This window comes from Kogia breviceps, chromosome 1, assembly GCF_026419965.1.
Source record: "Kogia breviceps isolate mKogBre1 chromosome 1, mKogBre1 haplotype 1, whole genome shotgun sequence".
Taxonomy (NCBI): Eukaryota; Metazoa; Chordata; class Mammalia; order Artiodactyla; family Physeteridae; genus Kogia; species Kogia breviceps.
In genome coordinates this window covers 92,383,959-92,406,579 of record NC_081310.1, presented here as the reverse complement: position 1 = coordinate 92,406,579, position 22,621 = coordinate 92,383,959, and the positions used below count along the sequence as shown (strand labels likewise).

The 22,621-nt window shown below is 38.9% G+C and overlaps 1 protein-coding gene across 2 annotated transcripts in view; it reads right to left on the bottom strand.

Annotated features, from left to right (window-relative positions):
- DDR2 (discoidin domain receptor tyrosine kinase 2) overlaps positions 1-22,621 on the bottom strand; it is a 156,407-nt gene that overhangs the window by 52,776 nt on the left and 81,010 nt on the right. Inside the window, exons 1-2 of one of the 2 annotated variants that reach the window (XM_067040055.1) lie at positions 19,176-19,508; positions 4,854-4,962 (exon numbers count right to left, since the gene is read on the bottom strand). In XM_067040055.1, the coding sequence (XP_066896156.1) occupies positions 4,854-4,962; positions 19,176-19,184 (118 nt within the window). In that variant the 5' untranslated portion in view covers positions 19,185-19,508. Of the gene's footprint in view, positions 1-4,853; positions 4,963-19,175; positions 19,509-22,621 lie in introns of those variants that run through there. The other variant, XM_059042350.2, reaches the window with a different exon arrangement.

Sequence of the window (22,621 nt, the reverse complement as noted above, 5' to 3'; positions counted from 1 at the left end):
AGCCAAGTCAGGAGAGTGGGGACAATTGCCCTTGTGCTCTTCACATACGCAGTTATCTAGTTGGCTGAGTGAGTCCTCAGGACTTCAGGTTTTCAGGACTAGGTTTTCAGGATAACCAAGTTACTTCTATTACTTCCTCCTACCTGGAACTCCACAAGGTTCTGGACCCTTAATGGCCACTGAAACACCGGTTTTATACATTCTGGAGGAGCCTGACCCTGGTGACTGATCAAACAACTTCAATAGCCAGGAGTATTCTTGTACTTCATTGTGGAGTCTAGAGGTGTCCATTTCCCATGGAGGTAGCCTTGGCTCTCCTATGAAGTCCAGTAGCCCTGGCCCAAGTTAAGAAAGAGGGTTCTTGACCCATGGACCCTACCGGAGGATGGAAAACTACCCTATTGGGTCCTTCGCTCATCACTCTGCATGTGTACTCTCCCACCATCCCAGCCATTGCTTGTGCTATTTCTTCTGTCTAAAAGGTTTCCTCTTGGACCCACCTCTAGAGAAAAAGATGCCCTAGAGAAGGTGGCTTCTAGTACTATGAAGCTACAGCAGGCTAGGCTGGGGCAGGGTTTCTGGACTCAACTTCTCACTAGGGAGCATTTTAGGATTTAAATTGTAAAAATATTCATCAGCTATCTCCTATGTGCTTAGCTTTAAAGGCAAGATTCTTCTGAAGTTCAGACTTTAGATCCTTGAGCCTGGGAAGTGGCAGGGAGCTGGGGACAAATGGTCTTTCTTACAAAGAATAGCCATGCAAGTTCAGGGACCCTGTTTCCAAGCCCAAAGCCTAGCAATATCTTCCAATATGGGCTGTAAAGTTCCCATACCACTAAATCATAGTAGGTTTGTGACAAAGGATCTCATACATTATCTAATCCAACTTCATTTTACTACTGGTGAAAGGATTAAGAAAGTACAAAGAAAAATATAATGACTTAGTAGTGTTATGCAACTAATTTAAGACCAAGCCAAGGGAAGCAACCTAAATGTCTTTCAACAAACAAATGGATCAAGAAGATGTGGTGTATATATACAATGGAATACTACTCAACCATAAAAAATAATGAAATTTTACCATTTCACCAACATGAATGGAACTGGAGGGCATTATGCTAAGTGAAATAAGTCAGACAAAGACAAATACTGTATGATATCATTTATATGTGGAATCTAAAAAATACAACAAACTAGTGAATATAACAAGAAAGAAGCAGACTCACAGATATAGAGAACAAACTAGTGGTTACCAGAGGGGATAGAGAATGGGGGAGGGGAAATACCAGAGGGGAGAGTAGGGGATTAAAAGGTGCAAACTATTAGGTATAAAACAAGCTACAAGCTACAAGGATATACTGTACAAAATGGGGAATATAGCCACTATTTTATAATAACTATAAATGGAGTATAACCTTAAAAAGTTGTGAATCACTACATTGTACACCTATAATATTGTACAGCAACTACACTTCAATTTAAAAAAAAAAGCCAGGATTGTAACTAGGATTGTTCTCAAAATAATTTTCTAAGTGAGTTAAATATTATTTTCCAAATGAACTGCAAATCATTCATTAGAATGTTCTAATAATATCCAAATCATTTGATGATTTGTAGAAATGTTGTTCAGAAATTGTTGGTATGATTCTTTGATGCAGATGCCAATAGCTAAATGATTCTCCTGAGACAAGATATTGACAGAGGGAACTGTCTCAGACTTTTCCAATGACTTCCTCTTTGAACTGACAGTCAGTAGGTTCCAATCCCTGATGCACTGTTGCAGCTAGAAGAGGGCTAGGCACACTTTTCACACTTCAAGACTATGTACACACACCTCTATGTCAGTATCTCCCATATGGACTTGAAAACCTTCCACAGCAGCCCATAGTGACAATACCAATTTCAACACTGCCACTACTGGAAATGCTACTAACATCACCTGACCCACTACCTGCTTTGCTGCCACTGTCAAAACTCCAGTGCTTCAGAGCAGTGAGCCACCAGCCCAACTGCCCTCATGCCTTGAACTGTATCACACTAGCACTACTCTGAAGCCTCCATGGGGGTGGCAACTGTAGGACACTTATGATCTCATTTGTAGAGAATTTCTCTATATAGCAACATTATTCACCCTCTGTTGGCTTCTGCTTCTTTGTCTAGATTGATATTTTTAAATATTCAATATCCTTATTATGAATAAGTCATACTAAGGCAGAAGGCTCACTGACTAATGGCCACAGTGAAATCTTCAAAATGAGCTTAAATCAGTGTTTGTTTTAGACTTTATATATTAATTGAATTTAATGCTTAGCCCAGTTACTATTTGCCAAACAATATTTACACTTAATAATCCATTAAAACATATTTCAATATTTAACAATAGATTGTATATAAGATTTGTTTAGAACCCAATTCTCCTGACTTAACTCCAACATTTCATCTATTTATACCAAATGGCCAGCCTGTGGGGAAGATCTAACTGGCCAAGAATTTACTCTATTACTTTCAGTCCTTCGGTGACACCCATAAGGACTTCTGAAAAGTCATCCTTAAATCAACACGCATTTGTTATGTACCTACTCTGAGCTCATCAGTGTGTGCGAGCCCTAAGCCTCCATGAGCCCCAAGCTTTGTGACTAGACTCACTGCTTCCCATTGCTTGTCTCCAGCTTAACTTGGTAAAATACAAGAAATGGTAGAGGGAAGTATTATCTTCTCAGCATACCTCAAATATTCCATGTTCCTATAAAGATCTTTGCAAGTCAAGACCCTGATTTCTTTTTCCTTGGCAGAAAGAGCCAGTAGAAATAGTTGATGCCAGGAATGGGGGGAAATGTTTTCAAGATAACTGCTTGCTGTCTTCAAACAGCCTGTTTTCTGTTCCAGGGGGCTACAGCGATGTTGTCAAACACAGATGGCTAGCTCTTTGGGTTTAGTCATTTAAATAGCCTCATGTCATACCAGTCTCTATGAGTGTGCCAAGCACCAAAACATCCTACCATTCTGTGCATTCACAGCAACTCTTCCTTGGAGACCAAAGCAGGGAGAATGACACTGCGCTTGGTAAATGTAGTAGGAGGCAACCAGACTTCAACTAGGTGAGAGGAATGCAAAGCAGAAAAATGAAAGAATGGTGTCAAAGTTCAGATCTGGGATATACCAACTAAGCTTATTATAAGAAAGTAATAAGGTGAGCATTTCACAAGTGTACACTCATGCTATATGAAGAAGAGGAAATGAAAATGCCCTCAGGAATCCAAATATAGAATGAAGCAACTGGAACGCTCATACACTGCCATGGGGTGGTATATTGGTAAAATCACTTTGGAAAACTCTTTGGCCACATGTAGAAAAACAGATTATATGAAACACATAAGCCACTTCTAGGTATATACTCAAGTCTTTTGACTTGAGTATATACCTCTATCAAAAGACCTTTACAAGAAGGGTTACAGGAGCTTTATTCATAATGATCTCAAACTGGAAATGATCCAAATTCCCATCTACAGTAGACTGAATAAATAAAATATTCAAATAAAATAATAATATACAACAATGGAAACAGTCACCAACTGCATGCAATGACATGGATGAATATCATGAACAAAGTATTGAATGAAAGAAGCCAGACACAAAAGATGACTCCACTTAAATAAAGTATAAAACCAGGAAGAATGAATTTATGTTGTTAGAAAACAAAATCATGACTACCCTTGGGGTGAGGGTGGGGAAAAGTGACTGAAAGAGAGAGTGAGGAGAGCCTCTGAAGTGCTGGTACAGTTCATTTCTTAATCTGGATACTGCTTAGATGGATGTGCTCAGTTTGTAAAATTCATCAAATTGAGCACTTATGCTATATCTACATTCCTATATTTATATTTGTGGCAAAATGAAAAAAATGACTTCAACTCTTCACCCTTCCCTTTCCTGAAGGTATTCAGACCTTCCTTGTGTAATTTTTTGTGCTCTCCCACTCTGACTCTGGGCTTGGCCACGTGACTTGCTTTGGACACTGATATCTCAGAGAACATGACTCAAGCACTGGCTCGAAACATGCTGCATGTTTCCCTTTCTGCTCTTGCTGCTGTGCAATTTCCATTAAAACATATCTATACTAATCTGCTGGAAGAGAGCACAGCAAAGTTGCCCCAGTTGTCAGAGCCAAGGCCATCCTCAATGAGCTAATAACCAGCTTACTCCCAGATATGTGCATGAATCCAGAAGAGACCAGAAGAATAGTCCAACAAAGACTAAAGACTAAATCACCAATTTTGCATAAGTTGTTAAGCGGTATTACTATGGTAATAGACAAGTGATACAATTGTATACTTCAATTTAAAGTTAAAATATGCATGTAATTTTAAAAATTGGGGGAAGGGGACTAACATACCTATTTTTTAGCATGGCCACACCCTGTAGGAAAGGGACACTGCCTGAGATCCTACAAGACCAGGGTCCCCAAAACATAACATGACATCCAAGTAAAATACAGGCCTCAGACAGCCAAACGTAACTAGAGAACCAACCTGCAGAATTTATCCAAGGCATCTAAAAATTCTCTCCTTCAGTGTCCTAGAAGATGCAGAAGCAAATATTTGCTTCTTCCACCTCCCATTTTTTAAAATGTTCCTTTTATTCTACCCTACTCCATATAAAAAGCCCTTTCACAATATGTCATAGAGAGAGTATAGTAATTTCTGTTCCTGCTATGGCCAGGTTTCACCATGGAGGGAAAAACAGGGAGGGAGGAATGACCTTTTGGGCCCCTTAGCAGTGCCTTTCCCAAGATGAACATTGATGGGCTTGAGTGTTCATCTGTCTTCCAGCGTGGGGCTGAGCACTGGCTGTGTTACCTGGGTTAACCTGAGCTTTTGCAGAACTCAAGATAGGCAGCAGCAGTAGCAGCACCGAGGGCATTCTGGGAATCAGGATCATCTCAGAAGATGGTGTTGGAACTGGAGCCTGCAGCCCACCAGAAATGCAAGAAAACAAGAAAGAGGAGAGGAAATGAGTGAGGCAGATACTTTCAGCATGAATGAACTCAACTTGCAACTTTGTGTTCTTACAGTGTTTATTTCTATATTCAGAACTTTAAATCATGGATTTTAATACTTGAATGGGACATTCAATAGTCACATACTATAAGAATTTTCAAACTCTGAGACATTCAATAGTTATGTAATATAAGAATTTTCAAACTCTATTAGATCATATACTCATGCAAGTAAAATTAGCCAAACTATAGGTGGGTAACAAAGTTTTAGTAAGATAAATACTTACCCAAATTGGGATTGGTGATAAAGTAAAACTTACATTTACAATGTTTTTTCATACTTTTAATATTGATTCCAATATTAAACCAAGAAAAGCATTCAATGATGTTAATGTGTTTGCCTTTCAAAAGATGTAAGGTCAATATTTATCCTAATTTATTAGCTCTGGAATGGTACCTGAAATTCTGTATTTTTAAGCTCCCCTAGAATAATCCATGTTATTAGTGGATTAGAGTTGAGACATCAGCATGAACTCACGTTTAGCTTAATAGAGATATAGACGGTCACATATGGAAATATTTATAGATATGTGTACACACAGGTTAGTACACACACACATATATCTATCTCCTTGCTATATAAGTTAAGAGGGCCTAGAAGCAATGACACCCCAATAACAACGAGCAAACCTAGTACCCAGATCTTGACTTCTAATACCATTCTCCTATAAAAGGAACCAGGGTTCCTTGGAGAAACTGCTAATTCCAGGACTGGGGCAGGAAATATGATGATCTTGGAGAATATTTTAGTGCCAGATGAGCCTGGAGAATCTTTTAGTTCCCCAAATTGAGAAAGCATACACAAAAACGATGGGGATATGGCAAAGGAACACAGAGCCAATAGAAGGAGTTCTCAGTGGCCAAAGCTGGAATAACTTAAGCAACAAAATGAGTACAGTAGTATTGGATTATAACTCAAGATATAAAATAAATAGTTACAAGTCCATGTTGATATAAATAAATGATTGAATAAACAAATGGAGGAGAATAGACAAATTTCTCATGCAAAAGAATTCTAAATAATTATGTAGATACTCTCTACTCTTAAAGAGGTGGTACATAACCACCCCTCTCACTTCCCCACCCCCGACTCCTTAAGTGTAAGCTGCACACAGTGACTTTCTTCAAAGAGTGCAGTATGGAAATGGAGAAGGTAATTTTTCAGTAGAGAAACATGACAAACACTACCTCAAGCCAGGTGATCAAGGTTAGCATCAACTTTGATAAGTCACACTGATAGTATGTATCCTTGATATGATGTGATGAGAATGGCACTTAGCCTCTGTGGTCTTTTTCCCAAAAACACATTACTCCAGCCTAATCATGAGAAACACATCAGACAAATCCCAATTGAGGGAAATTCTACAAAATTCCTGATACATAATCCTCAAAACTGTCATGGTCACCCAAGACTAGAAAGTCTGGGAAACTGACACAGCTAAGGGAGCCAAAGAAGACAGGACGACTAAATGTAATGTGACATCCTGGATGGGATGCTTGAACAGACAAAGGACATTTGGGGAAAACTGAGGAAATCTGAATAAAGTAGAGACTTTAGTTAATAATGATGTGTCAATATTGGTTCATTAACTATGACATATGTACTACACTAATGTAAGATGTTAATAATAGGGGAACTTGGGTAGTGGGTAAATAGGAAATCTATGTACCATCTTTGCAATGATTCTGTAAATATAAAACTGTTCAAGAATAAAGTTTATTTAAAAAAGAAATTCTCGGGCTTCCCTGGTGGCGCAGTGGTTGAAAGTCCGCCTGCCGATGCAGGGGACGCGGGTTCGTGCCCCGGTCCGGGAAGATCCCACATGCCGCGGAGCGGCTGGGCCCGTGAGCCATGGCCGCTGAGCCTGCGCGTCCGGAGCCTGTGCTCCGCAACGGGAGAGGCCACCACAGTGAGAGGCCCGCGTACCGCAAAAAAAAAAAAAAAGAAAAAGAAAAAGAAACTCTCTTCCAGGTAACACTAATAGTCAACAAACACTGGATCCACTGTTAGGAAAAATATGTAAAACAAAATTATAAAGGGAGACAAAATCCCTTTAAGCTTGAGTGATCCGAGAAGGTTTCATGAGGAAATCAGAGTCTGATCAGATTCTTGGAGGATGAATAAGATTTTAATGGGCAATAATGGGAATAGAGTAAATAATAGGATGACATAGCTAAGACACTTTTTTTAGGAAACAGGAGCTTTCTATGATGTTTTCTAGGTAATAGAATTCTAACCCACCCAAAGTGGTAAGAAAAAAAAAAAAAAAGGTATTCAGATAGTTCTGCGTGAAGAGGATGGAGCCAAAAACTAATCAAATACAAAAGACTAAAGTGGCATCATGGTAGGGGGCAGGGGCAAGTGATCCACAGACCACAAAAGGGTGATGACCATAGTTTCATGGCATTGATTTGGAGAGATAAAATATGTCTCAGTGCCTACTCACTGCCAGCAGCAGGAACACTGCGTTGCTATAAATGAGACCACCAAAAACATGCCCAGAAACACACAGGCAGACCTTGGAGACATTGATCTTGGCTGTAGTCTAGCACTAACCCATGAGCATGATCCAGGATGTCCTTCTACGAAGATCTGAGCTCTTTGTGGGCAGCCATTCAGCCTTGCGAGCACTGCCTTGGGTAACCACCCTCTCTTAGCAGCTTTTTGAAGAAGAGTGCTGCAATTCCCTTTCATGACACCTTCTTTGTGGGTTTTTGGCCATTACTTTCTCCCCTCCATGACCTTCCCCAGTGGTTCCTTCTTCAAGGACTGTCTCCTACACCTCATTCCCTTCACACACTGAATTTGCTTCTATTAGATCCTCCATAACATTGTTATAAAATTACCCGTTTAATCATTAGCTTCAAAATGACTCATTCTTGTATCTCCAAAAGAATACATTATATCTCGTACAAAGGAGATGCTCAAAAACAGATTTTAACTGAACTAAGGATTCACAAGTTGCTCAAAAAGTGTTGACTGAATTTTCTTTTGGAAACTCTTACTTGGTTGCAGGCTGTGAATCTCCAATACCAGTGATTATTTCTGCTTTGTTTGCTTAAAATTAGGGTGTCCAGCAGCTAACAAACACAAAAGAACCATTAACAAACCTAGGAGTACTATAACTATATCATGGATATCTAACACGTGCCAAGGACTGGCTCATGTAATATTCACAGTAACCCAATGAGGTTTGTTTTCATCAGTAAGGTAATTGAGGAGGAAGAGGTTAAAACTGATCTGATTACACAGCTGATAGGCACCAAAACTCATACATGAACCCAGGGTTTGTATTACTCTAAAATCCACTTAGGTCCTTTTGTTGTTGTTTATTTTGTTTTTGTCTTTGTTTTTCATTATACTACACTCTCCTTTTCTTTTTTTTAAACATCTTTATTGGAGTATAATTGCTTTACAGTGGTGTGTTAGTTGCTGCTTTATAACAAAGTAAATCAGTTATACATATACATATGTTCCCATATCTCTTCCCTCTTGCATCTCCCTCCCTCCCACCCTCCCTATCCCACCCCTCTAGGTGGTCACAAAGCACCGAGCTGATCTCCCTGTGCTATGCAGCCACTTCACACTAGCTATCTATTTTACGTTTGGTAGTGTATATATGTCCATGCCACTTTCTCACTTTGTCACAGCTTACCCTTCCCCCTCCGCATATCCTCAAGTCCATTCTCTAGTAGGTCTGTGTCTTTATTCTTGTCTTACCCCTAGGTTCTTCATGACCTTTTTTGTTTTTCCTTAGATTCCATATATATGTGTTAGCATACGGTATTTGTTTTTCTCTGACTTACTTCACTCTGTATGACAGACTCTAGGTCCATCCACCTCATTACAAATAACTCAATTTTGTTTCTTTTTATGGCTGAGTAATATTCCATTGTATATATGTGCCACATCTTCTTTATCCATTCATCTGTTGATGGACACTTAGGTTGCTTCCATGTCCTGGCTATTGTAAATAGAGCTGCAATGAACACTTTGGTACATGACTCTTTTTGAATTATGGTTTTCTCAGGGTGTATGCCCAGTAGTGGGATTGCTGGGTCGTATAGTACAGCAACTATGGAGAACAGTATGGAGGTTCCTTAAAAAACTACACTCTCCTTTGATCTGGCCTCTGCTACATCACCAGAGCTACACTCCTGCTCAACCTTTCTATTTAGCTACTTTCAGACTTCTTTAATTTTTTTCTTTAATTTCCTACCACCTCAGGGCCTCTGTTAAAAAGTTTCATTCCTCTCTTCATCTGGTTCAAATCTCCATTCAATGGTTACTTCCTCAGTGAAATATTCTCTTACCCCCTTGATTGTACAGGCACTGAAAGAATCTTATAATTCTTCTGCATAGAAATGATCATAGTTTATAATTGTATATCCATTGTTGTGGTTGTCTTATTAGTGTCTGCACCCCCATAAGCTCCATGTTTATTTTATTCACCATTGCATTCCCAGAACTTACCAGAGTGCTAGATAAATAGTTGCAGAATGAATTAATGATTGTCGTGAGCCACCTATTCAGTAAGTGTATCTGGCTATTCCAAATTCCATACCCTAAACGAAAGTATCCCCAAAGCTTGTAATAAACAGACATCACCCTTTTCTGCCTCTTTGAATGAATTTTTCCAAAGGTTCAATATTTAAGCAATGTGACATGTGAATAGAATCCATAAACATACATGGAAGAATTTCAAGAAGATAAAAGGTCCTTCTCTACCCACTTCTTTGGTTAAGAGTTCAAATTCCTTTGACAAAAAAAAATTTATTCAAACCTTAAAAATAAAAATAAAGAGTCATTGGTCTTCATTCATTCACTCAGCAACTATTTTCTGAAAGTCTATTAGGTGCTGTTCTAGGTGCTAAAAAAGGCAGAGAAGACCCCTATCATCATGGAGCTTATAATACACAAGCAAACAAGTAAATAAATAAGAAACCTAAAGAGATATACATGCCGTGAAGACAATAAAATGCTGTAATGTGATGGAGAATGGATGAGTGCTATTTCAGGTAAGGTGGTCAGGAAAGGCCTCCCTAAATACAGGATTAACAAAGACATAGATAAATAGAACAATGAAGAGAACAGACAATACTCATATACACAAGAAAAGACTCATATATAAGTGGGAACTTTCTATATGAGAAAAGGGGCATTTAGAATTAGTGAAAAGTTTCAGATGATTCAATAGCATTTTCAAAAACAAATAAAGGTATCTTCATATCTCACACAAAAATAAAGAGCCCAAAATGTAAAAATAGAACTATAAAATTATTTCTGGAAAATATTCAGAATCTGCTGTGACCTAAAGGAAAACCTGCATAAATGAGACATAGAAAGTAAAATCCACAAATGAAAAGAGTGATAAATTTTTTCATCAAAATTCAAAACATCTTTGAGGTAAATGACATCATAAACTTAATAGACAAGCAACAGGCTAAGATAAATATTTGAAATTTTAGAACAAAACAATGTGTATGTATTTTTCTGGTATAAATAAATAACCTCTATAAATCATTTTTTAAAAAACCACTAGAAAAATGGGCCAAGTCAATAAAAAGCATTTAATAGAGGAAAAAATATAATGTCAGTAAACATCTAAAAGCACTCAACCTCACTAGAATCAGAAAGACAAACATTAAAGCAGTAGTTGAATACCAATTTTATCCATCAGATTGGCAAAATTTTGTGTGAAACTATGAAATTTGGCAGTAGTGTGGAGACATAGATACTCTCATACTCTGCCACTGGGTATACAAATTGAAAGATAATTTAAATTAAAACATATCTATAGACTCTGATCCATACATTTCACTTATTATTTACCCTAGGGAAATATTTACATATGTGCACAATGAAGTAGGCACAAAGAAGTACTTTGCAATATTTTTTAAAAATTTATTTTATTATGGTAAGAACAATTAATATGACCTTCCATCAACAAAATTTTTATATTTTTATTTTTTTAATTTTTAAATTTAATTTTATTTATTTTTTTATACAGCAGGTTCTTATTAGTCATCAAATTTATACACATCAGTGTATACATGTCAATCCCAATCACACAATTCATCACACTACTCCCTTCACCCCTCTGCCGCTTTCCCCCCTTGGTGTCCTTATGTTTGGTCTCTACATTTCTGTCTCAATTTCTGCCCTGCAGACTGGTTCATCTGTACCATTTTTCTAGGCTCCACAGATATGTGTTAATGTACGATATTTGTTTTTCTCTTTCTGACTTACTTCACTCTGTATGACAGTCTCTAGATCCATCCACGTCTCAACAAATGACCCAATTTCATTACTTTTTATGGCTGAGTAATATTCCATTGTATATATGTAACAAATCTTCTTTATCCATTCGTCTGTCAATGGGCATTTAGGTTGCTTCCATGACCTGGATATTACAAATAGTGCTGCAATGAACATTGGGGTGCATGTGTCTTTTTGAATTATGGTTTCCTCTGGGTACATGTCCAGTAGTGGGATTGCTGGATCATATGGTAATTCTATTTTTAGTTTTTTAAGGAACCTCCATAGTGGTTGTATCAATTTACATTCCCACCAACAGTGCAAGAGGGTACCCTTTTCTCCACACCCTCTCCAGCATTTGTTGTTTGTAGATTTTCTGATGATGTCCATTCTAACTGGTGTGAAGTGAAACCTCATTGTAGTTTTGATTTGCATTTCTCTAATAATTAGTGATGTTGAGCAGCTTTTCATGTGCTTCTTGGCCATCTGTATGTCTTCTTTGGAGAAATGTCTATTTAGATCTTCTGCCCATTTTTGGATTGGATTGTTTGTTTTCTTGATATTGAGGTGCGTGAGCTGCTTGTAAATTTTGGAGATTAACCCTTTGTCCGTTGATTTGTTTGAAAATGTTTTCTCCCATTCTGAGGGTTGTCTTTTCATCTTGTTTATGGTTTCCTTTGCTGTGCAAAAGCTTTTAAGTTTCTTTAGGTCCCATTTGTTTATTTATGTTTTTATTTCCATTACTCTAGGAGGTGGATCAAAAAAGGATCTTGCTGTGATTTATGTCAAAGAGTGTTCTTCCTATGTTTCCTCTAAGAGTTTTATAGTGTCTGGCCTTACATTTAGGTCTCTAATCCATTCTGAGTTTATTTTTGTGTATGGTGTTACAGAGTGTTCTAATTTCAATCTTTTACATGAGCTGTCTGGTTTTCCCAGCACCACTTATTGAAGAGACTGTCTTTTCTCCATTGTATATCCTTGGCTCCTTTATCATAGATTAGTTGACCATAGTGTGTGGGTTTATCTCTGGGCTTTCTATCCTGTTCCATTGATCTATGTTTCTGTTTGTGTGCCAGTACCATATTGTTTTGATTCCTGCAGCTTTGTAGTATAGTCTGAAGTCAGGGAGCCTGATTCCTCCAGCTCCGTTTTATTCCCTCAAGACTGCTTTAGCTATTCGGGGTCTTTTATGTCTCCAAACAAATTTTAAGATTTTTTGTTCTAGTTCTGTAAAAAATGCCATTGGTAATTTGATAGGGAATGCATTGAATCTGTAGATTGCTTTGGGTAGTAGAGTCATTTTCAAAATGTTGACTCTTCCAATCCAAGAACATGGTATATCTCTCCATCTGTTTGTATCATCTTTAATTTCTTTCATCAGTGTCTTAGTTTTCTGCATACAGGTCTTTTGTCTCCCTAGGTAGGTTATTCCTAGTTATTTTATTCTTTTTGTTACAATGGTAAATGGGAGTGTTTCCTTAATTTCTCTTTCATATTTTTCATCATTAGTGTATAGGAATGCAAGAGATTTCTGTGCATTAATTTTGTATCCTACAACTTTACCAAATTCATTGATGAGCTCTAGTAGTTTTCTGGGGGCATCTTTAGGATTCCCTTTATATAGTATCATGTCATCTGCAAAGAGTGACAGTTTTACTTCTTCTTTTCCAATTTGTATTCCTTTTATTTCTTTTTATTCTCTGATTGCCATGGCTAGGGCTTCCAAAACTATGCTGAATAATAGTGGTGAGAGTGGACATCCTTGTCTTGTTCCTGATCTTGAGGAAATGCTTTCAGTTTTTCACCATTGAGAATCATGTTTGCTGTGGGTTTATCATATATGGCCTTTATAATTTTGAGGTAGGTTCCCTCTATGCCCACTTTCTGGAGAGTTTTTATCATAAATGGGTGTTGAATTTTGTTAAAACCTTTTTCTGCATCTATTGAGATGATCCTATGGTTTTTCTTCAATTTGTTAGTATGGTGTATCACATTGATTGATTTGTTTATATTGAAGAATTCTTGCATCCCTGGGATAAATCCCACTTGATCATGGTGTATGATCCTTTTGATGTGTTGTTGGATTCTGTTTTCTAGTATTTTGTTGAGGATTTCTGCATCTCTATTCATCAGTGATATTGGTCTGTAATTTTCTTTTTTGGTAGTATCTTTGTCTGGTTTTGGTATCAGGGTGATGGTGGCCTCACAGAATGAGTTTGGGAGTGCTCCTTCCTCTGCAATGTTTTGGAAGAGTTTGAGAAGGATGGGTGTTAGCTCTTCACTAAATGTTTGATAGAATTCACCTGTGAAGCCATCTGGTCCTGGACTTTTGTTTGTTGGAAGATATTTAATCACAGTTTCAATTTCATTACTTGTGATTGGTCTGTTCATGTTTTCTATTTCTCCCTGGTTCAGTGTTGGAAGGTTATACCTTTCTAAGAAGTTGTCCATTTCTTCCAGGTTGCTCATTTTATTGGCATAGAGTTGCTTGTAGTAGTCTCTTAGGATGTTTTGTATTTCTGCAGTGTGTGTTGTAACTTCTCCTTTTTCATTTCTAATTTTATTAATTTGAGTCCTCTCCCTCTTTTTCTTGATGAGTCTGGCTAATGGTTTATCAATTTTGTTTATCTTCTCAAAGAACCAGCTTTTAGTTGTATTGATCTTTGCTATTGTTTTCTTTGTTTCTGTTTCATTTATTTCTGCTCTGACCTGTATGATTTCTTTCCTTCTGCTAACTTTGGGTTTTGTTCCTTCTTCTTTCTCTAATTCCTTTAGGTGTAAGGTTAAATTGTTTATTTGAGATTTTTCTTGTTTCTTGAGGTAGTTGTATAGCTATAAACTTCCCTCTTAGAACTGCTTTTGCCGCATCCCATAGGTTTTGGATCATTGTGTTTTCATTGTCATTTGTCTCTAGGTACTTTTTTATTTCCTCTTTGATTTCTTCAGTGATGTCTTGGTTATTTAGTATCATATTGTTCAGCCTCCATGTGTTTGTGTTTTTTATATTTTTTTCCCTGTAATTCATTTCTAATCTCATAGCGTTGTGGTCAGAATAGATGCTTGATATGGTTTCAATTTTCTTAAATTTACTGAGACTTGATTTGTGACCCAAGATGTGATCTATCCTGGAGAATGTTCCATGTGCACTTGAGAAGAAAGTGTAATCTGCTGTTTTTGGATGGAATGTCCTATAAATATCAATTAAATCTATCTGCTCTATTGTGTCATTTAAAGCTTCTGTTTCCTTATTTATTCTCATTTTGGATGATCTGTCCATTGGTGTAAGTGAGGTGTTAAAGTCTCCCACTATTATTGTGTTGCTGTCAATTTCCTCTTTTGTAGCTGATAGCAGTTGCCTTATGTATTGAGGTGATCCTATGTTGGGTGCATATATATTTATAATTGTTATATCTTCTTGGATTGATCCCTTGATCATTATGTAATGTCCTTCCTTGTCTCTTGTAACATTCTTTATTTTAAAGTCTATTTTATCTGATATAAGTATTGCTACTCCAGCTTTTTTTGATTTCCATTTGCATGGAATATCTTTTTCCATCCCCTCACTTTCAGTCTGTATGTGTCCCTAGGTCTGAAGTGGGTCTCTTGTAGACAGCATATATATGAGGCCTGGTTTTGTATCCATTCAGCAACCCTGTGTCTTTTGGTTGGAGCATTTAATCCATTCACGCCTCAACAAATTTTTAAGTGTGCAACACATTATTGTTGACTATAGGTATAATGTTGTACATCAGATCTCTGGAACCTACTCATCTTGCTTAACTGAAACTTTATGCCTGTTGATTAACTCTCCATTTCCTCCTCCCCTTAGCCTCTGGAAACCACTGCTCCACTCGTTAATTCTATGAATTTGACATTATTGGTATCATGTACTATTTGTCTTTTTGTGACTGACTTATTTCCCTTAACATAATATCCTCAAGGTTCATCCATGTTGTTGCATATTGCAAAATTTTCTTTTTTAAGGCTAAATAATATTCCAGTGTATGTAGAAGCCACATTTTCTTTATCCATTCATTTGTCAACATTTAGTTTATGTCCACATATTGACTATTGTGAATAATGCTACAATGAACATGGGAGTGCTAATATTTCTTCAAGATCCTGATTTTAACTATCTTGGATAAATGCCCAGAAGTGGGATTGCTGGGTCATGTGGTAGTTCTATATTTAATTTTTGAGGAATCTCCATACTGTTTTCCATAGAGGCTGTGGCCAACTGATCTTCAAGAAGGATGCCAAAATTATATAATGGGGAAAAATGAGACTCTTAAATAAATTGTATTAAGAAAACTAGGTACCCACATGAAAAAGAATGAAATTGAACCCTTATCTTACACCATACACAAAAATCAACTCAAAGTGAATTAAAGACTTAAATGTAAGACCTGAAACGTTAAACTTCTAGAAAAAAACACAGAGGAAAAGTTTCACAACAGTGGCCTTGGAAATGACTACATTGATATGACTCCAAAAGTTCTGGCAGCACAAACAAAAATAAACAAGTGAAACTACCTCAAACCAAAAAGCTTTTGCAGAGCAAACAATCAACAGAATGAAAAGGCAACCTACAGAAAAGGAGAAAATGTTTGCAAACAATATAATAAGTGATTAATATCCAAAATATATAAGGAACTCATATAACTCAATAGCAAAAAAGAAAAAAAAAAGAAACACCCACACAAACAGAAAAACAAACAAACAAAAAAACCTAATAAAATTCCTTAAAATGGGCTAAGGACTTGAATGGACATTTCTCCAAAGAAGACATACAAATGGCCAACAGATATATGAAAAAGTGCTCAACACTGCTAATCATCAGGAGATACAAATCAAAACCACAATGAGATATCACCTCACATCTGTCATGATGGCTATTATCACAAAAGAAAAAATAATGAAGGACAATAAATGTAGACAAGAGTGTGGAGAAATTGGAACCCCTGAATACTGTGGGTACAATATTTTTTGAAATAACAAAACTTGGAAAAATTTCTATCAATAAGGGAGTACTATAAACTGTGGCATATTCCTGCTATGAAATACTATGCAATAGCTTAAAAGTATGAGTTAGAGCCACATGTAATTGCATGGTTAGATGTCCATGACATGGTTTTTAGGTGAACAAACAGGTTTCAAGCACACTGCTTGAAAGTATATGAAGCACACTATATACTTTTGTGGATATACACACACACATTCACATACATTTATATATACATAAAAGATCTAGAAAGTTAAACACCATGCTGATAACAAACTTTAATCTAGTGTACACTCCACTGCTCAAATAGGTTGGTATGTGAGGATAGAGTAAGGAACCTTAGAAGGCAAATGTTGATAATACTAGTTCCCTTAGAGATCATAGTATTTGGCAGGGGAGATTGGAAATGGTGATCAAAGGGAAACTCTAGCCTTATTTGTGATGTTTTGATTTTAACAAAGAAAATATGTTCCCTGTTAATGTCATTCACATTGGTTTCTCTGACAAAAAAAAATTCCTGTGGGCAGTCTATCAGAATCTCAAGGGTGCTTTCCAACCAATCATGCATATCCCACAGGTTCAAGGTATTGGGTGAACCTGTCATATTTTGAGAATCACTTGCAGTATTGAGAGATATTATTGATTGGTAGATCTTGCAGATAAATAGAGAAGCAAAGGAAAAAATGTTTGAGAGTTGCTACTTATACCTTTCTTTTTTTAGAACACCTGCCCCTTAGTACATACCTACAAATGCATAATCATCAAGCCTTACAATAAGCCTGAAAGGAGAGATTACCACCTGCCTTTACAAAGCAGGAAAGTGAGTCCCTAAGTCACTTTATCCACAGCCTAGGCAGACTTACCTGGTCTGGCTGCTGGTTCCCACTCATCATGCTGAATTACAATTCTGTCTTGTCTTTCAAGCCAGACTGTGAGTCATTTAAGGTTAGGGATCTTGCTTCTCTCTGCATCAAAATCAGATTAATTCTAACTTGCCTGGTCACAAAACTAGAGACAGAGTTAAAACTTTTCCAGTTCCTCTGACTCCACAGCCAGTGTTACTTCACCCACAGCCCAATAGTTTCCAAGGAATGTCAAATGACTATGTAGCTCAGAGAGTATATATCCTGTGTAATGAGAACCCCACTTCCCACTTCACAGTCAAAATCCCCTGCCCTAGCCAAGCTGGATGAACAGTCCAAACTGACTCCAAAGGAGCCACGACTCAGGACCTCCCAGATCCGATGGGAGATGGTTGACTCTCCATCTCAGGACTGCCCAGACCAGGATCTAGACAGGCCATGGATCAAAGGCATCAGAAAAACCAGGAAGTAAATGGAAGCGTAGGCAGATGGGAGTGTGACAGACACAGCCAGAAATTATCAGGAATTTTTTAAAAAAGAACCTAAAATCAAACTTCTTACCAGTTATTTCTGTATTTGTGTGAGCTTCAAAGGCCTCTTTCTGAAATACAGTCAGGGCCACATCATGGTTTAAGAGCAAGTCATCAGCACATCCTGCCTGATACCATCCCATTCTGTGGAGAGTTCACACAGATAGGGCTCGCTCCTGGTCAGTCCTGTGTCTCCTGCAGCTCCAGGTTATACACAGCTGAGGCAGTAACAAACTCCTCTTTTCCAACTACCTTAAAAAGTCAGACCATTTCCTACTTTATGCTATCACTTATATGTGGAATCTAAAAAAGCCGAACTCAGAGAATCAGAAAGTAGAGTGGTGGTTACCAGGGGCTGGGGTGGGGTGGAATGGAGAGGTATTGATGAAAGGGTACAAACTTCCAGTTATAAGATGAATAAGTTCTGGGGATCTAATGCACAGCATAGTGATTATAGCTAATAATACTATATTTTGTACCAAAGTGTAGATCTTAAATGTTCTTACTACAAAAAGGAAATGGTAATTATGCGACAGGATGAAAGTGTTAGTTAATGCTATGGTGATCATAATTTTGCAATATATAAGTGTATCAAATCAACACTCTGTACACCTTAAACTTATACAATGTTATATGTCAATTATATCTCAATAAAGCTGGGGGGGAAAGTCAGACCACACCTGAGTAATAAGCTCTACTCTAGTGCTCAAATAGGAGAGTGAGTGAGGATACAGCTGCGAACCCTGGGAGATGAGTGCTGAAATGACTTTTGAACCACTGAGTGAGAAAGGGTGAGCAGGAAGCTAAGGTCTCTCACCTAACTCAGACACCCAGATATCTCATGGTATGAGGCTCTCTGTACTAGTGGAGCAACAGCTTTCTGTGCTCCAAAACACAAACCCTGCTACAGTGTCTGTTTTTTACTATAGGACTGATAGATGGTAGATAGATAAATAGAGAGAGAGAGAGAGAGATAATAGACACATGGTAGATAGAGAGGTAGATAGAAGATATAGATTTAAATGTAAAAAGAAACACTTTTATAAGTGTTGCTATAATAGTTAACTGCATTTATTTGGAAAAACAGCCCCATCATTCCCTCTCGGTGATAAGGAAAGTAAGCAAAGCAGGCAACCCTTCAGATTTCTTGCCTTAACAAAATGGAAAGTTTGAGTTCTTTGTTTCTCCCAAGCCCCTTTGAAGAGACTGTAACTTACAGATAGTAGAGCTCTCATTTCTCCCCCAGGTCTGATTATTAGTAAAAAAACACCTCTTTCTCTGAAGCAGTGCTAGAGGTATATCCCACTTTAAGAAATGTCTGAACTTGCCAAGCTCATAAATCATGAAATGTTTTTCCACATTACGGAATAATTCTTTGAACAAGCCTTCAGTGCTGGGTACCTTTGAATAACAAGTTTCCACACAATACATTTAAAATAACATTCAGCATAATGTTCCATCTACTCACCAAACTCATAAATCATTGAGGGAGTCTCCACATTACAAAATAATTCTTCACTTCACAAAGGGATCCACGACTGGGTTCCTTTGACAGCAAATCCTTCCAGTAATTCAGAATATGATTGAGTATACCTAAATCCAGTTTGTACTTAACTTTTCAGGAGTACAGTTTCTATACAAAGCAGGGCACATCTGATTTGGCAGATAGTCATTTTCCCCAGACAATCCATCTTTCCAGGTCCAAAAGCTAGAGACAATCTGAGGTGCCCACAACTTTGTCGAAGAATAAAAAGTCTCAGATTTTCCTGAGGGATCTTCACACTGAGCCCGTGAAAGGGGCCAAACAGGAAGTGCCTGCCCTTCTGGAAAATCAGCAGTGGCCTGAAGCCAGGTCCCTCCACCTAAACTCGGACAGATCTTCCTACAGGAAAGGGTAGGGCCCTGGAAAGGCTGGAGTGGGAAGGGAAATGAGATAAAGGGACTTGGGTCAAACTGGAGCTGATTCGAGATGTGGTGTTTGCACAACTGTGTGTGGTACTTGTGCTTGTGTGTGTGTTGAAGGACTTGGTGGGGAGAAGAAAAGCCACATGCTTTACAGCCATAGATTTTCATTCAGAGGCCATTCAGGGCATTCAAGGCTTGTTTTCCTCTCTGCTGAGTCATTTTTCATTTCAGATTCAACAAATAGAAAGAGCAATCTTTGGAGTATTTAATACTCAGCAAACAAATATGCAGAAATGAGCTTGGTTTTGGCAGAAGATGAGCCACACCGACACCCCCCTACACACACACACACACACACACACACACACACACACACACACACACACAGAGCATCACTGTACCAAACACCCTCATGTTTTATCTTGATTCCCAAGGATTTGTTGATGTCTTTATCATTCCCAGCTTTCCTCTGGGAGTCCCAATCTCTTGCTTCTCAAAATGTAGCTGCTCAGTGCTGAGCCAAAGGCCCAGACTGGCCCAATCTGTTAAGTGTTTAAGCACAAAGGATGACCCAAGGTGACCTTCACTGCTCAGAGGAGGATGCAACAGCAAGCTCTGCTCCTGCCTTTGTTAGAAGAGCACTTTGCTTTCCTCACTCTTTTCACCTTTTTTTTTGGAGGCAACTAGAGTTTGCCAAAGCAGTGGAGGGTTGTGGGGGAAGAGCCAGACAGCTATCTCATCCTCTCATTTGCCATCCAGGAAGAGTAGAGGACGCTGAGGGAAATCACTGTCACAGAAGACACTTCCCGTGCCGGTTGCAGAATGGACAACAAAACATCCATGGTGTGGCATCATTTGCCTGTTATCCTTTCTATAGTATAAGCACTAGGGATGTCAAATCTAATGCCATCCTGAGATTAGTGGGAAGAGGAAGGAGAGTAAATACAAAGTGAAGGCAAGACATTTTCCAAACACAAAAGGGTCCGTTAGAAGCTCAGTATCCCTGGGCCTGCTAAGACCTTGGGCAGCTCATTTAACCTCACTGAGCTCTAGCAGCCCCGGGCTCTTCATAGGGATATTTCACTCCCACCGCTGACTTCCACTATCCCACACTTGGGCACCTGTCCCACCCAGCCCCTCTCATTTTCTTTCTGCATCCCCCACTCTACCCCAGGCTCCTCAGAGCCCTGATGCATGTGCTGATGATCAAGGGCTGCCTGCATCACTATTGAGCACACTGAGGTCAGCAGGAGGGCCTACGGTCGGAGGGTTCTGGAGGTTATGAAATGAAGACATTAGTCCTCAAAAGTATAGACCCACCACCACGAAAGCTTGAAGGCACCTGAATGCCCATATTTCTCAGTCTCTGTGGTTAAAGGTGAGGAAGGTAGGGCAGCCCCCAAAGCAGACAGGCCTCCACATGGTCAACAGCTGGTCAGAGGCAGGGCCAGGCCTCTGGTCACCCAGGTTAGCACTGGTTCTCTGGTGACACTGCCTCTCCCTGGCCCAACCTCCTGTTTTTCTTTCCTTAAACTCTGAGTTCACACACCTTCTTTAGGCCCTGTCCATCTCAGTATCTGATTTCTTTAAACCAGAATGAAGTTATTTGGAAAATCTCTGTGATGGTTTTCAAATTTGTCCACAAATTCTCTGACACTCTCCCATGGAGAGCTAGGATCTAATGTCCTTTCTCTTGAATACAAGCTCGACTGAGTGACTCGCTTCTAACAAAATGAATACAGTGAAAGTGATGGCTGTGAAACTCCAGAGCCAGGTCCCAGAAGGCGATACACATCCACTGGGCTCTCTCTCACTCTCTCGCTCTCTCTCTCTCTCTCTCTTAGACTTGCCCTGGGAACCCACTGCCATGTGACAAGGGAAGCCAGGCCATGTGGAGAAGCCATGTGCAGGTCTTCTGGCCAATACCGTTGCTGAGGTCCCTGCAGACAGCAGCAGAAACTCTCACACTTGTGAGTGAAGAAGGCTCCCTGGTGGCTCTGGTCCCAGCCACCAGCTGTGGCAACCACAGGAGAGACCCCAGGCAAGACAGCCTAGCTGAGACCAGTCACCTCAGAAACATGAGCGATGATAACAATAACATGATTGTTGTGTGTTAAGCCACTACGTTGTGAGGTGATTTATTACACGGCAAGAAATAACCGGGTATAATAAAATAAAATAAATAAAATAAATAAAATAAAATAACTCCTTGGGTAAGTAAGGTACAGCCTCCTTGCAAACGTGAGTGCTGGGTTTTGAACATTGCCAAGTTGTTACTTATCACCAATCTGTCCATTGCCTCAAAGCCTAGAACGAAAACTTAGGCCACACAGTAAAGGGGTCAGATGGAAACAATGGTTAGCAAGAGACACAGCTCTCTCAATAAACCCAGAAGTGAGTTGAAAGACTAACTGTCTACAAGTACAAGACGCCTTTCCCTTGAGGGCTTGGCAGTGAATCCAGAAGAAGCATCTTGCTCACTGGATCCCCCCTTCCTATTGCACCTGGGCCCCTACCCCAGAGGTAGGACTAGCTCTCCAGCTTCTCAGCCACCATGGCCAAAGCCAGACTTGCTGGGTTTGAATCCTGTCTCCTCCTGCACCAGGTATGTAGACCTGGCCACACACACTCCTGAACCTTGGCCTCTCTGTTTCCTCACCTGTAAAATGAGGGCAATAATGGCACCTGCTCCTGTAGAATGTCGTGAGGACGGAATGAGTTATTACACAGGAAGTACTTAGAACAATGCCCGGCTCACAAATGTTCACGTATATTTGTATTTCTATTTTATTTTTACTGTGCCTAGGCCTTGTCTCCTCAATAAATTTGCAAGTTAGGGGCAAAAAGCATGCCTCCCCCATCCATCTCCTTATATTTGTATAAGCAAACACCTACACAGTGGGTGCCAGTTGATTGGCAGGTCATTTCAATGGTAATACAACAGGCAAGAACAACAATACAAACTCCTCGCCTTTGACAAGCACACTAAACCTTGCTGGTTACATCCTG